The sequence below is a fragment of the Streptopelia decaocto genome (genome assembly GCF_964273445.1).
Source record: "Streptopelia decaocto genome assembly, chromosome: 10".
Taxonomy (NCBI): Eukaryota; Metazoa; Chordata; class Aves; order Columbiformes; family Columbidae; genus Streptopelia; species Streptopelia decaocto.
The window spans coordinates 10,814,349-10,829,091 of NC_138665.1; the positions used below are offsets into that span (position 1 = coordinate 10,814,349).

Genomic DNA, 14,743 nt, shown 5'->3' on the forward strand with positions numbered 1-14,743 from the left:
GAGGTTACACAGGAAGGTGTCCGGGCGGGTTGGAATGTCTGCACAGAAGGAGACTCCACAACCCCCCTGGGCAGCCTGGGCCAGGCTCTGCCACCCTCACTGAGAAGAAGTTTCTTCTCAAATTTAAGTGGAACGTCTTGTGTTCCAGTTTGAACCCATTACCCCTTGTCCTGCCATTGGTTGTCACCGAGAAGAGCCTGGCTCCATCCTCCTGACACTCACCCTTTATACATTTATAAACATTAATGAGGTCACCCCTCAGTCTCCTCCAAGCTAAAGAGACCCAGCTCCCTCAGCCTTTCGTCATAAGAGAGATGCTCCACTCCCTTAATCATATCTAATCATTAATGGCCACTGATTGATCATCGCTGTGCTTTAGACTGGACGCATGTCCCGTGTTTTCCTCTTCTTCCCCTCCTTTTTCCCGGCTGTTTCATTTAGGAACGCTCAGGCTGCCGAGGGAAGGTGCCGGACTACAGCTCCCGGCGTGCCCCGGGACTACAGCTCCCGGCGTGCCCCGGGACTACAGCTCCCGGCGTGCCCCGGGACTACAGCTCCCGGCGTGCCCCGGGGAGCGCTCCCGCGGGGCGGGGCGGGCGCCGGCGGGTCACGTGATCGGGCGCGGTGGGCCCGCGCGGGGCGGGGAGTGCTCGGCGCCGCATTGGGGCCCGCGGCGGCGTCGCGGTGAGTGTCGGTGGGGCCGGGCTGGGCAGTGGGGCTACCCCGGCGGGTTCCACTCCTGTCCCCGCACCTCCGGCCTCTCCCCGCCCCAGGGATCTTTTCCTCCCGTCCACCCCGCCACGCCGTGCCCAGGTGGGGGCTGCTGCCGGCCCGGGCCTTCGCTCCGGCCCAGCCCCTCAGGGCACGGCCGCTCTCGCGTTCCCCGCCGCTGCCTCTTCGCCTCCCGGGTAGTCCAGCGGTTCTGCTGTGAGGGCCCATCCTGCTGTTGTGGGAGCCCCTTCGCGGAGTCACCCGTGGCTGCCAGCGGCTGCGGGTCTCACTGCCCGGACCGTTTGTTGCCGTTCGGCCCCGGCTTGCCCGGGCTCCGGCCCCGGTGTGCTGGGTCAGTCTGGAGGCGGCACGGCCCAGCGGCACGGCTTAGCAAAGACACCTCTGAGCTGTGACTTTCACCTTTCCTGAGAAAATAAATTCTCTCCGGTGATATGAAAATATTCGGAGCGCTCTATTCGCTTTCAGATTTTTAAGCCCTTTCTGACTGGCTTAAATTTTGTTCTGAAGCATGTGGCTTGTTTCAGTGTTCACGACTGAAAAGCTGAAACCTTCCATTTCGGAGTAAATGTTTTTAGTTGATTTAGAACAAGAAGTGACTCTTGAAGATGATAGATTGTTTCTGCTTGCTGGTCTTTGTGCTATGGTAGTCAAAAAGTATAACTGCTACTTCTTGTGAGCCATCGTTTGTTTGTTTTGTGCATTTGTTTGTTTTCTGCTGTATATGTAATTAAAAGCATAAGAAGGGTGTTAGCTTTTTTGCTTTTCACAGAAAGCACCGTTTTTCTTGGTACTATAGAAAGCATCATAGGCAAATTCAGTTTTAAAACTGTGAAGGTACAGGTGTTTTGCAGTTGGCCTGTAGATTGACTTGTCATGGTAGGTACTAGCCAAAACTATATATGTTTGAAAAGTGTCCTGGCTCTAGTGCATAATACCTGTTTTGGTGCAGTATTGTGCTCATTGCACCCTATTAGTCATATATTTGTTTATCATTAACCAGATTTGGAGGGCAGGTATCGCATGGTCAAGAATTAGCACTGTGCGAAACCAGAACCTCTTTCCTGTTATAGTTTCTTTTTTAATGTTAATTTGTAGTTTGAGTGGTTAAAAAAGTTAGGCTGTACAGTTACTAACAAAGCTGGTAAGTGGAATGAACCTTAACACACAGAACTTTGGGGGCTGTATGTAGCTTCATTTGTGGCAAATGTGACAAGGGATGCAATACAGAGGAGTTTTCAATAAAATGCAGAATTTTCCCTTTTTGCACTGTTTATTCTTCTATGCTTGGTCAGAAGGAAACTTCCAAATGAAGCAGTTGCCAAACAGATGAGCATGTAGCATCACTGAGCTTGAACAAACTCTAATGTGTTCGTGATTTGTAGAGTCACAGCATTAACTAACAACAGTTGATTTAGAATGCAGGACTAATTTCATCAGAAGTAACTGTAAATCTTTAATATTGTGTGTGTTCTTTTAAAGGAGACAACATACTAATTTTTCTAAGAACTTGAATTGGCTTAAAATAAGTTTTGCTTCACGGTCTATTCCTTCTGACTTTGCCAAGTTACATAGCAGCTTTCATATGAAAGTCATTCCTAAATTTATGTGGGAAAAGAAACTAATTGCAGTATTTTTTGGGAAGGGATGAGAGAGGAAGTGCTTAACTTGTGCAGAAAGATGCTCAAGTGGGGACCATAAGCATCGTTAAAAGTCTGTGTAAGGTCATTGGAAACATTTCAAAACTGTATCTTAAAGTTTTAGAAGAGAAAGTTCTTCTTAGTTCCAACTACTTGATGCCAAACCTTCTGACACAAGATAAAACATTAAAAGAACTAGTACTCTTTGTTTCCTTCCTCTAGAATGTTTTTAGTAGCAACTATTCTGGGGTTTTGCTTCCTTTCTGAAGTTGTTTGGTTTTTTTTTTTAAGTAATGTCAATTGAAATGTTCTGGCAGTGCTAACAATGTCTTCCTACCTGTTTCATTCTTGTCAGGAGCCAGCTACAGCACAAAAGTAAAATCTTGTTTGAACGTTGAAGGAATGAACACAGTTGTCCTCTCATCTTGCACTGAAGTGGGTGTCTCTATATTTTCTACAACTGAAATGACTTATTAAACCTGGAGGCTTCAAAGCAAGAGAACACAAAAGTAAGTGTTTTCAAATAGACTGGGTTATGCTTTGGTGTAAGGTGGGGTGTGTGTTTTTCAACAAAAAGCCAAGTAGTTGGTGTACAACCTCTTTACTGGGTTGTTGCATATAATGAGTGAAAAGGCTGTGTGCCAGAGATTGTGTGGTGTTACTGGACCCGTTAATGCATAACATACATAGGCAGATGTGGAATGCAGAAGTAACTTTCTGTGCCCAGCAAAGTACTTGCCTGTTACTTGAAGCAGAGCACACCCAAAATTATGATGCTGCCTTGTGACTGACTTAGGCAGGATAGTCCCAATCTCCCTGTTCTTACAGATTGAAACAAAGAATGATTTGTGAATGACTTTTTCATAGTCCCTAGTCTACTTCTTTTTAAACAGAGACAAACTCAGAATGGTACTTTCTCCATGGTATTATGTGTATTCAAGGAAGCACCCATGTAGTGGAAGAAGGAACTAAACACAGCAGATGAAAGAGGATGAGTCTGATGCATCAGTTGTATGTGTTCTCAAAGGGAGGTTGGAGGAAAGCCTGAGTAGAGGATGTTATTTTAACTGTTACACTGTCTTTTTTTTTTTTTTAAATATATGGTATATCATTATATAGCAGATGGAATTTCCATTTCTCTTGTGGAATCATCAGTTAAATCTTTAGCAATAGAACTGCAGTGGCCTAAGGGGATATCTTTCAAGAAGAATGAACAGAGAGCAACTGAAGGCTTTCTTAATAGAAAACTTTGAAGCTGAATTTGCTATCCCATAGGCTTTCCTGTCAACCGCATCAGCTTTTGACAATGTGGGAGGTATACATTCCCTGCAGGGGATGCAGAGTAGAGAAAATAGACTGGGTGGGTTTAGAAAGCCACAGATCAGCCTTCAGGCATAGGTTTCCTACAGATGTAATGCTGACTCTAAAGGTAATGTGACAAATGGTTCCTAAAAAAACCCACTCACTTCTGTCATACCACCTAATCTGGCTAAATTTATCAACTATTTGCTGTACAGGGCTACATGCATGGAGGGAAATCTAGTACTTTCTTTGATGCACTTGCATGACTGAACTTGCACTTTGGAACTCAGTTACCAGAGCAAATATTAAGAAAAAGTCAGGAAAAAATGAAACATCACAAGAGAAAGATATTATGCATAGAATAAACACAAGGAGAGGCAATAAGTGAATACAAGTAGACAGAAATAATTGTCAGCATAAGTTACAAGGAACAGACCTCTGACAATTGCTAGAAAACAGGCCTTAGCAAATAATTGCTTTTGTTAACACTGAAGTAGGTGCTACTTTTCCTTGTTACTGTGACATAAAGCACAAGAAATATCTAACTAACAGATCAGAGTTCATCAGCAGATAAGTTTCTTAGCAGGACATGTACCATCACAGACGCTGTATAATCTCTCTTTGTGAGAGAGCTTGCAATTCTCTTACAAGAAAGCTTGGCAGGATAAAAGCTAGGGATATCACCCTAAGCTACATTTTCAATGTAATTTGAGAGGAGAAAGCAATTGGGTTGATAATTAGAAGAAGCAATGTTACAAACTTTAGGTCTTGTTGGAAGTTGTGATTTACTTTGAAAATAGGATGGGAGTCAAATTCTATGAGAAGACAGTAAAAAAAAAAAAAAATAAAACAACCTTCAAATGGAGACAGGAGAAATATCAATCAAGTCAGAACTGAAGTTTTTTTACTCCCTCTAGCTATTATTTATCCAATACATGGCTTCCATGCAAAGCTACAAGATTTTTTGTTTTTTAATAAAAATATACACAGAAGTGCATAGGATCTGATGGCACTGATATTTGCCAAACTTTCTGCCAGGCTGTTGCTACTTCTTACCATTTGTAGGACTTAAGTGTCAGGATATTATTTTTTGTTAGTGTAAGGTCTTCCTTCCTTCCTGGTATAGGGAACCTATGAAATAGGAGTGGGCAGGCAACTGGTGCACTTCTAATTTGTTTGCTGAATTAGCAGTCACTTCACTGTTGTGAACTTTTGTTCATTTGCACTTGTTCATATTGAGTCCTTTGGGGACAGTGACTTGCTCTTTCAAATACAGGGCACATCAGGGAATAAGAGAATACTTTTTTCTGGAAAAGGAAGCATTTCTAATTTTTCACAATTGAATTCAGCAGTTTGTGTTGAGTTGTACAGGTTGCTATTCACAGTCTAGCGGAGAATTTGCAACATGAGGGATTCTGGAGTGCAATTTTCTTAAAGACAGAGAGCCTAGGTGAGAATTGATGTTTAGCTAACAGGTAGCTCCAGATTGCAAATTCTTTTCTAAGTAATGCATTTTTTTTTGTAGGATACAGAACTTTTTATAATGCATTACTGAAGAATTTGATTGATATAGAAACTACAGTGCAGAAGGGCAAGTCCTAGTATGCATTCTGCATGCACAGTGTCCCATTGAGGCTTGCACTGCTGGCATGCTTTTAGTGTTCCCTTTATAGCTCAAATTGAGAAGGCTTTCAAAGACACTTGAATGCTCATATGATTTCCCTGGAAAATGTAGGTTTAGTAAGTACATGCGAATGGGGAATATAATTTAGACATTAAAGGAGAAGACCCACTGGTGGCATTATCCAGTCTCAGACCAGTAGAATCATGAGGATCCACTTGAGGAAACGTAAGGGCTGCAGGCTCCATTACGAAGAGGTTGCACTTGGAAGGATTTTACACCCTGTGACTGTGATGATAAAGAAGAAATAGGAGATTCCATGATCTAGCAGTCCATGTTGACTCCAAAGATCCACTCTGGAATAAGTACAGGTATAAGCTTATGACTTGATACACAAAGGTGGTTTGTTGGTGTGCATCATAGTTATGATTTGTCCTTGAACGCTTGTGGTAAGAAATAATAAATGCTCTCTTAAGTGGTTTAGCTGGGCCTCTTCCAGTTTAAATGATACTTAAATCTCACAGGTAGGTCAGTTTTCCTTTCTTTCTGTTTGCCATCAGCTGCATAACAAGGGACATGTAATTTCTACTGGCCACAAGTAAATACATGTGACTGTGATGTCTGAGTTGGCATTGCACTAGCTGTGTTTTTGATGTCAGTACTGTATGACTCTTAAATGTTAAAATCTGTTTTTTAGTTAAGTAGTTAAATATATCAGGTCAGTGAGCATGGATAACATGATTAAAAAACAAACAACAAACCCTGCATTGGTATCTTTCACTGTTGCACAAAGTTTTTATGAGTTTTTTAAATTTCCTTTGGAAATAAATATAAGCAAGTACTTCGATGGTCTGGATTTTCTCTGTGTTTTTTTTTTTTTTTAACTTTCTGTTGGAAACTGGAATGTTCTGCCTTATTCTACTTATTTTTTTGCAGCTTTGTTAAACTTTGTAGAGTTCTGCTACCTCATTTTTGTTTCCATTATTAAGTATAGTTCCTTTGTGATAAAATATAACTGATTAAATGGATGAAAGAGATGAATTATTCCATCTTGATTGGTTGGTTGTGGCACTTTGGCCTCACCATGTTTCTTTTTGGTTGATTGGTGCTATTTGGTTAGGGACAGCTGGTGACTGGAAAACTACCTTCATTGCTGTAGCTCTTTCTCGGGACTTGTTTTGGATCTCTGTATATGTTTTATTAACGTTAATGAGATGAATGACTACTCTTGACTTCATTAGATTAAATCCTCATTTACTAGTGTTAAAGATGCTGATGGTTATTTTGGTGACTCTGTGATAACTTAGGTGCTGTTGTTGGCTTGACTGCTGTTTTTCAGATTTTTTCCCAAGGATTTATGTTCCTTTCCTCTTAATACTTAGAATGAAATATTTTCTTTCTTCTCCCTTCCTGGTTGTTGTAGCTTAATTTTTTAACTGTCTTAGTGAGAAATTCCCAGAGTTCTGCTCTATTCTGTATGTTATTCCTGAAAACCTGTATATTATGTGTTTTCTGTGCAGTCATGCTGCTGACAGCTGAGGTTTTGTTTTTAGGACTTTGTATTTTATGCTTTTAATTTTATTATGGAAAACAGAAGGCAGTGTATTCATACTGGCTCTGTAGGTATTTACTGCACCAAATAAAACTCTAACCTTGTAACCTTGTAATTATAAATCTGCTTTTTCATTTTTTGCGTCTTCCGTGTATATGAGGATGCAAGTAGCTTTTTCTGTATACCTGCAGTAACTCACATTTACCTCTCAAACACAATGAAAAATTGTTTACTAACATAATGCTATTTTTCTCCTCTTTGAAATAATTCCTTATGTGGTATCAGGTCTAACTATGAAAATAACTTCATTTTTATCTAGACTGGCAGATGCCTTGCAGATTTAAATGACTTACCCAATGCCCTGACCGCTTTCAAGTGTCATATAATTGTCCAATTGTAACTGTAACTCTTCTTAGAAGTGCTCTATTTGTTTTCTGTATTACTATGACAGCAAATGAAGTGACTTAGTACGTTTTGTAACGATATTTTTAGGAGTGGCCTTGGGGATGCACAGAGTTTTTCATTCTTGTACAAATCATTATCTGGAGCAGGACTATGAGAACTTTGGCGTTATCCTGTGCCATGGTTATTGATGTGTGACAAAAATCAGAATGCTGCTAGAAAATGTTCAGTTGAACTTGTAGTTGCTCGTTTTTACTATATGGATAAATCTGATTCTGGTAAAAGCAAATAATTCTCATGCTTAACCAATTGCCCTGGTATTTTATGTATGTACACACATGCACACCCCCAGAACTGTTTCAGCTGTAATAATATGTGTCACTAATGTCTTTTCATCATGTTTGCCTCTTACTCAGTATATTCTGCAAATGTCTTCTGTGTATGGTAATTTAGCAGTTTAATTTGCTCGATCTTTCCAGATTAACATATTGAACATCAGAGACTATACATAGTTAAAACCTTAATTTTATATTAAGTTGTTGTCAAAATTGTTCTTGCTCCAAATGATTGATATAGGGATGAATTTGAAAGTGTTGTTTGTTTGTTTTTTTCCAAAAGTTTTAATCCAGTGACAGAGGGTCAAAAATATTTAAAATCTGTGAAGAGGTGATCACAACCTACTTGATGCAGTCGACTTGATCTCAGATGTTTGTGGTAGTAATCCTCTGGCATATGCAGATTACCTTATGTTTTGGCACGAACTAGTGTAAAGACTTCAGCTTGATACAAGCATGACTCAGTTACGCACTAGTTACAAATTATTTGATGTGATTCTGGTATGAAGATGAAGCCCTAAAAGGACCAGCGAAATGTTGAATGAGCTTTAACTTGTTCTTGGATCATAAAAGATGAAAATTAGATTCACCAGGCAGTTGTCAATCTAAACGTCACTTATGAGTCTTGGTGGCCTTTCCAAGCTGCGCTGCATGCAGACTCTAGCCTGTTGGGCAGCGAAGAACCTTGAGGAAAGAGTAACTGGTCATTTCCGGTTTCTTAATCTTCAAAAGCTTATTTACATGTTTTAGAGTTTATTTACACTTTCTGTGTGGGTATATGCTTGTGTTTGTCAAGGTGTATTCATAAAAAGCAGATAGAATCCTTGAATTGACTTCTAAAACACGGCTTTCTGTGCCTACCCTTTCAAATGTCTTTGTGCCTCCATTGCCATGAATCCTAGGAAGCACAAGCATAAATATAATCTTCAATGAAAATACAGATCCCAAGTAGTTTAATTGTTATTGTAAGATCTTTGGAGCCTACGTTTCTTGGTAGTGTTACTATATTAAGTTCTGGTAACTTTAACAAAGCTTTGTTTATTAGTTCAAGTTAAATCCAGTAAAATTGCTTTGTCTTCTTCCTATTCTAGATTCGGGGAAGAATGTTCAACTGTTTATAACTGCAGAATATCATAAACAAAGTTGTCTGATTTGTTTTAAATTTGCAGAGTAATTGTACTTTTGTTCAGCTGCTGACAAGGGTGAGGTTTGTATGGTTTTCAATTTTTGTGCAAGTCTAGAAGTATATTTGTGATACTGGGGAATAAAATGTGTGTGCAGTGGAAAATTACTTGCAAGGTTTTTTTCCCTGTGTGGAAGGACTACTGCTGCTCCATGATAATGAGAAAGTTGTTGCTATTTTAGGACCATGATGAAGTATGTTTTTGAATTGTTTGTGGCAATATTATTTTGGGAGGCTGCCAGAAGCTGCTTCTACAATTTGACAGAAAAAGAAATAATTTTATAAAATTAAAAATTTCATGTTCATTTAAAATGTTTTTAAAAACTTGTTTGCTCTTTTGATGTAGAGGAATCCACTTCTTTAAGGGTGTCTGTGTTTGGTGGGTACTTTTAAATGAGAACTTAATCTTGTCTGTTGCCTGAAATCACAGACACATAGAGTAAATCGGGTTGGAAGGGACTTCAGGAAGTCTCTAATTCAACCCCTTGCTCAAAGCAGGTTCAGACCCAGTTGCTCAAAGCTTTATTTACTTGGCTCTTAAATACCTCTGAGATGGAAACTGCAACCTCGCTGGGCCCTGTTTTCACTGCCTGAGTGCCCTTACGGTGCAGGAGGAGTCAGGTATTGGGTTTTTTTCCTTAAATCTTGATGGAATCAAGTTTGTTTCAGTTTCTGTTGCATCTTGTCCTCTCACCACTTTGAGGACCCTGGTTTCAGTAACCACCTCGAAGGTGCTGGTGGCCCCACTGAAGCTGTCTCTTCTCCAGGCTGAATGATTTGAGCTCCTTCAGCCTCTTGTTACAGGGCAGGTGCTCCAGGTCCTGGTCCTCTGGTGTGACTCTGTGCTGAACTCACAGCAGTTTATCAATGCCTGCCTTGTACTGACGTCAAAAGTGGAAGCTGTTCTGAATGCTGTTTAATGGGTGTTCTATAATGTGAAGTTTAATTACCTCACTGTAGCTTACCTACAGAAATCAGGGAAAGGGGGGGGGGGGGTGTGTCTTACAAATGTGCTTATTAATATTTGTGTGTTTAAAGTATGATTGGATTTCAAAGCAAAGTTTAGATAGCATTAAAAGAATTCTTCCGCTTATATACTGATGAAATAACTTGCATTCATTTTAGTTAAAATGTTTGATGGATTTAAAAAAATCTGATGGATAACACCTTACCTTCCATACGTATTTATTCAACTTAATTATCTCTGAATAAGAATAATATGTACCATTAATGTGCTGGAAATAAAACAGAGTAGTTGGTTGTAATTCTATAATGAAATATTCTATAGAAATAAAATCAGTGAGTGAACTGATTCTCGCTGTAAAATATGTTTAAAGAAATCAGTCTCATGGAGAGTTGGGGAAATTTTACACAAAGTAAACTTACATCCACAGAAACACGTACGCACAGACATCTCCTTCGGCTGGAGTGCCCTGGTGGGGTGGCAGCGTGGAGGGGAGGTTTATAATAACTCACCTTATGTGGTACTGTAGTTCAGCCAAAACTTAGCGAATGTGCAGTAAGGGAGGAAAGAATACAGAAAGCAGAGGAGGAAATGGAAGGCTTTAAAAACCCTTCATACTGCTTCTTGTGTGAGCAGCAGAAGGACGTTTGCTGCAGTTGGAGGTGGCACCGACAGGCGTGAGGAACCTCTGAAGTAGCTTTTGCTCTGCTGGGCGTGGACAGTGGGAGCAATGATGGGATGAGCGCCTGGGACCCTGTGCAGGCTCTGCTGGCTTCTGCTGACACTTGTCCTGGGGCTGGTGGTGGAGTACCTGTGGTTGCAAGATCCATGGCTGGCTTGGGCGTGCCTGTACCTGCTGCAGGCAAAAGTTCCACTTTGCAGTGCAGATCCATTCAGGGTTGCCACATCTTTTACGAGTTGCTTGTCTGGGGCTTGTTTATGCTCACTTGTCTCTCTCATGATTGGTGCAGCCTTAATTTAAATTTATGTGAGCTCTAGTTGAAACCACTTTCTATGCTGGCATAGGAAAACTGGGGCTGCTGTGCCTTTGTCTCTTTGTTTCACATGGTATTTCTCACTTAAAATATCAACAAAAATCATTTCATATGGAAAACATTTTAAAACAAGCTTCTGAGCCAATATACCTTTTACCTTTATAAAGATCTGGTTATTAGAAAAATTAAGCTTCTGTAAATTAAAGGAAGTCTTCTGAACAAATATTAGATGTTCACAAGTTAACATAGCAATATAGAAAAAGTTAAATCTGCCTTAAGTTTTATAGTACATAAGACATTACAAGGAAGGAGAAACTGAAAATATCTTAATCTTCTACATTTTATAGACAAATATGAGTCTCCAGTGTTGCAACAGTTTTTTTTTGTGGAGGACAGTTTGAAAGAACAGAGATTTAGTGTTGATTGCTAATAGCTTTTCAATTAAATTGTTGAAGTTGCACTAAAATTAGTTCAGGACCCCTCTGTTTCAGTGTTTGGAGAAAGCTGAGACTGCTGGAGACCGAGAAAGGAAGCGATACCTCCCGGGGACAGGGTCACACAGGCATTCACAGAGGCATTTTTCTTCCTTTTTCAACTGAATGTGGGTTCCTATATATATATATATATATATATATATATATATATATATATTTTTTTTTTTTTTTTCCTGGAAGGGTGTGATTCTTATACTGATAAACTGTATCAATGAATATTACAATTTTAAACAGTGTCAGGTTTCCTGTGTTTTCTTTATGAGATACAGAAGACCTGGGCACTGGGAGGCAGTAATAAACCTGTACAACTGAAGGTTGTGGTTTTCCTCCTTCCTGTACAGACAAAGTCCTGTATTGTTATAGTAACTTCAGAGCTTTTTGGATCTCGCAGTTTATTCTGTCGCTGTCACGTGTGAGGTGTCACTTTGAGTCCACTGTCACGCAGGGGCCAAGTTCTTAAGGTGCGGAGATCTGTGCAGGCATTTTCAGTGTTGAGAAGGGAAAGTGCATGTGTAAGGCTACAATGTTTCATTTCTGGGATAGAAACAACCACTGTGTGGTCTGTAATCACTTCCCCCTGCCCCAAACCAACAAACAAAACCTCTCCAAAACTGCAGTAGGATGTCAAAGCAGCTTGATGAGGGGCGGGTGAGTAGGGAAAGGGAAGTAGAATTTGGTACAGAGTTACTGTTTGGAGTAACTTCAAGTGTGAGCATTTTCCCAGTGTTTGTTCTGGAGATCTCTTGTGTGATGTCAGGAAATACTAAGAAGGTGAATCGTGTATCATGTGATTCTGTCTTCAATCGATACCATTTAAAAGCAAATACAACCATTTTTCTTTAAACATGTCAAGGCTATTGAGACCAGAAGGCTGGACACTCCCCCTTCTGGTGTGCTGACTGAAGTTTCATTTTAAGAAATGGGGGGTTGTTTTTAAATGCAGAAGTACTGTGGAACTCCTGCTTTTTCCTTCTCTCCTTTTAAAATTTTATTTAAACTTCTTGAAACACTTGAGTGTATTGACATGCTTGTGATTTCAAGAGCCTGCAATCATTTTATAGTTTGTTCCTGTTTTCCTAAATGAAGTCTTAATGCAAATGTTCCAAGTAGGTTGCGTGTCATAGTATGTGTATCCTGTCACTTAAAACAAGCGCTCTAATGTCTGTGTGCTGAACTAATAATAGTATTCAAACAACTGGATTCCAAAACGCAGCTTGAGTCATAGTATTCCTTATAATAAGAACCAATCCCAGAGGTAGTAATGAATTTCTTGGTTGATTTAGATGCTTTTAAATAATACCTTCAATTACAAGGCATTATGTAATTTTTAAAATTAATGGTACCTTGCAAGACATTCTTGGAGGGTCTTGGTGTCTACCTGTGGACCTCCAAAGTCTAAATGTCTCCCGTAAGTAGGATGTAGTCCAGGAGGAAGTGTAAGTCTCCAATTTGTGCTTTCTCATCAGATACCCGGTATGGCTTCATCATCAGCACCTAAATATAATTCAAACTACTTGGACAGTTCCCCAGGTAAAAGGGTGAGTGTAACTTTTTTCATGTTTTGTACATCAGAGGTCCCAGAGATCATTATCTTCCATATTTGGGTAGAAAAAGGAGTATTTTAATTAATTTTTTCTTGCATGTATATACTGAGTTGATTTCAATATCTTTCAGAGTGAACAGGTGAAATATTCTCTGTACCACAAGTTATAAGAGCCTCATTAAAATAAATTCTAATACACTTATTCTTGTCCTTGCTTTCTACTTCAAAATAATCTGTGGCATTCTTGAAAATTTTTGGCCTTTTGATGCTGCAGAAAGATTCTGTGCTGCGGTTAAGTTATACCTACTTACGTGTGGTTTGCCCAGTTTTAAAATGTCCGTGTGTTGTGGGCAATACATTAAAGCAATCTAAAAAGCTCTGCTTTTTTGATGCTGCGTGCCTGAGGAAAATGTAACCTGTGTGCAAGAAAAGAGAAACTGAGGTTTTATTCAGTGTTTTAAACATTCCTTCAAAAACAGTGATTATTTTCTATTAATCATTCTTAAAAACTACTGAAAGTGGGAAAATCACAAATTAGTATATTATGTGTAATAGTTATGAGCACATTGTTTAAGTGATTTCATCTGATTTGTTCTCCCAAGCCCAGTATGGCTGGAAAATTAAATGCACAAATTTTTCAGAGACCTTACAGTATAGAAATTTATTTCCAGTTTAATGCAAATATAGTTAACTGGTTTTTTTTAGAAGGAGAAAGACTTAAACATACTTATGTTTCAAGTCTGTTCAACCTTTACATGTTTAAGAGTTGGAGTTTAGGATAGGGGACTGTGCTCCTGGTTGGGTTCAGTCTGACAATTTCTACTGTGGAAAAACCTGTTCTTTCCCATGAAGTAATTACCTTTAAGATTTTAGTTTTTTTTTTTAATCTGGAACTTGAAGTAATTGTAAATAAAATGTGATGTGCTGTTGTACTTATCTTTCTTTAGACTCTAAAAGATGGAACTAACTGGGAACAAAATGAAGAAATACCTCGTCTGCCAGGAGAAACTAGAGTTACAGGTATGGAGCTGTATAGCTGCCTACTGTAGTGTATGTTTAGGAATCTGGCATATACATTTATCTTGCTGGATTGTTTCACAATTTGGACTGGTTTGGACTGGGGGCAGGGTAGGTCATGCTAAGATGTCAATTTTTTATGTAATGGTGATAGGGACTTTTTATCACTTATCACTAATAACTTTTTAAGTCTTTAAAATCTTGGTTTCCACACATGGTAGATCCTCCGATACAAAGAATTGCAAGTGAAGATGTGTCATAATTGTATTCACAGACTAAGTAGCATGTGTCTAGTGACCAGAGCCCCTCCAAGCTTTCTAAAGCCAAGAGAATTCTACATATAATCCACTCGGTATTGATACCTTGTGCAGTAGTGTGGAACCTTAGCCCCAACCATGACTACCCTAAGTACAATCTTACGCTTCCTTGACACAACATGGCATGCACGTAGCTACTATGCACTTGTTAGCCTTTACATACAGGAATGTTGTAGTATAAGGAAGACAAATGTGTTGTGTACAGTGCTTTCTTACTTGATGGAAGATCTTTCCACTCATGGAAGTTTGTGTTGAGGTATCAGAATGAACTTCATTTGTGAAGCTTCTCCTGCCCCTCTGCCTGAGGGTGTATTAGGTGGGTTTGTTTTGAGGTTGGCTGAGGTGAAACCAAAATGGTGATTCAGAGGAAGCACACATGTGTTTAATGAGGAAAGTTGTGGGGAAGGCATGATGGGGAGGGTGTGGGACTAAGATGAATGTTTGATATGATTGTTATGAAAATTGCCTGTGCTTTGGGGCAGCAGGCTGGAAGGCAGGTGCTTGTGGTGGAAGGCAGATAAATAGAATGACGGAAAGAAATGAGTGGAAAGGGGGAAACAGGTGGTTTATAATGCCTCACTTAAGTCTTCAATGGCATTGCTTCAGTTAAACCTCTCTCTTTTGAGTAGTTCGTGTTAGTACTACTTTT

The 14,743-nt window shown here is 39.6% G+C and overlaps 1 protein-coding gene across 3 annotated transcripts in view; it reads left to right on the plus strand.

Annotated features, from left to right (window-relative positions):
* The first annotated feature begins 590 nt into the window (after window positions 1-590).
* Window positions 591-14,743, plus strand: part of MTM1 (myotubularin 1) — a 39,041-nt gene continuing 24,888 nt past the window's right edge. For 2 of the 3 annotated variants that reach the window (XM_082061803.1, XM_082061804.1), the window contains exons 1-4: window positions 591-684; window positions 2,725-2,878; window positions 12,684-12,755; window positions 13,708-13,780. In XM_082061803.1, the coding sequence (XP_081917929.1) occupies window positions 12,693-12,755; window positions 13,708-13,780 (136 nt within the window). In that variant the 5' untranslated portion in view covers window positions 591-684; window positions 2,725-2,878; window positions 12,684-12,692. Of the gene's footprint in view, window positions 685-2,724; window positions 2,879-12,683; window positions 12,756-13,707; window positions 13,781-14,743 lie in introns of those variants that run through there. The other variant, XM_082061805.1, reaches the window with a different exon arrangement.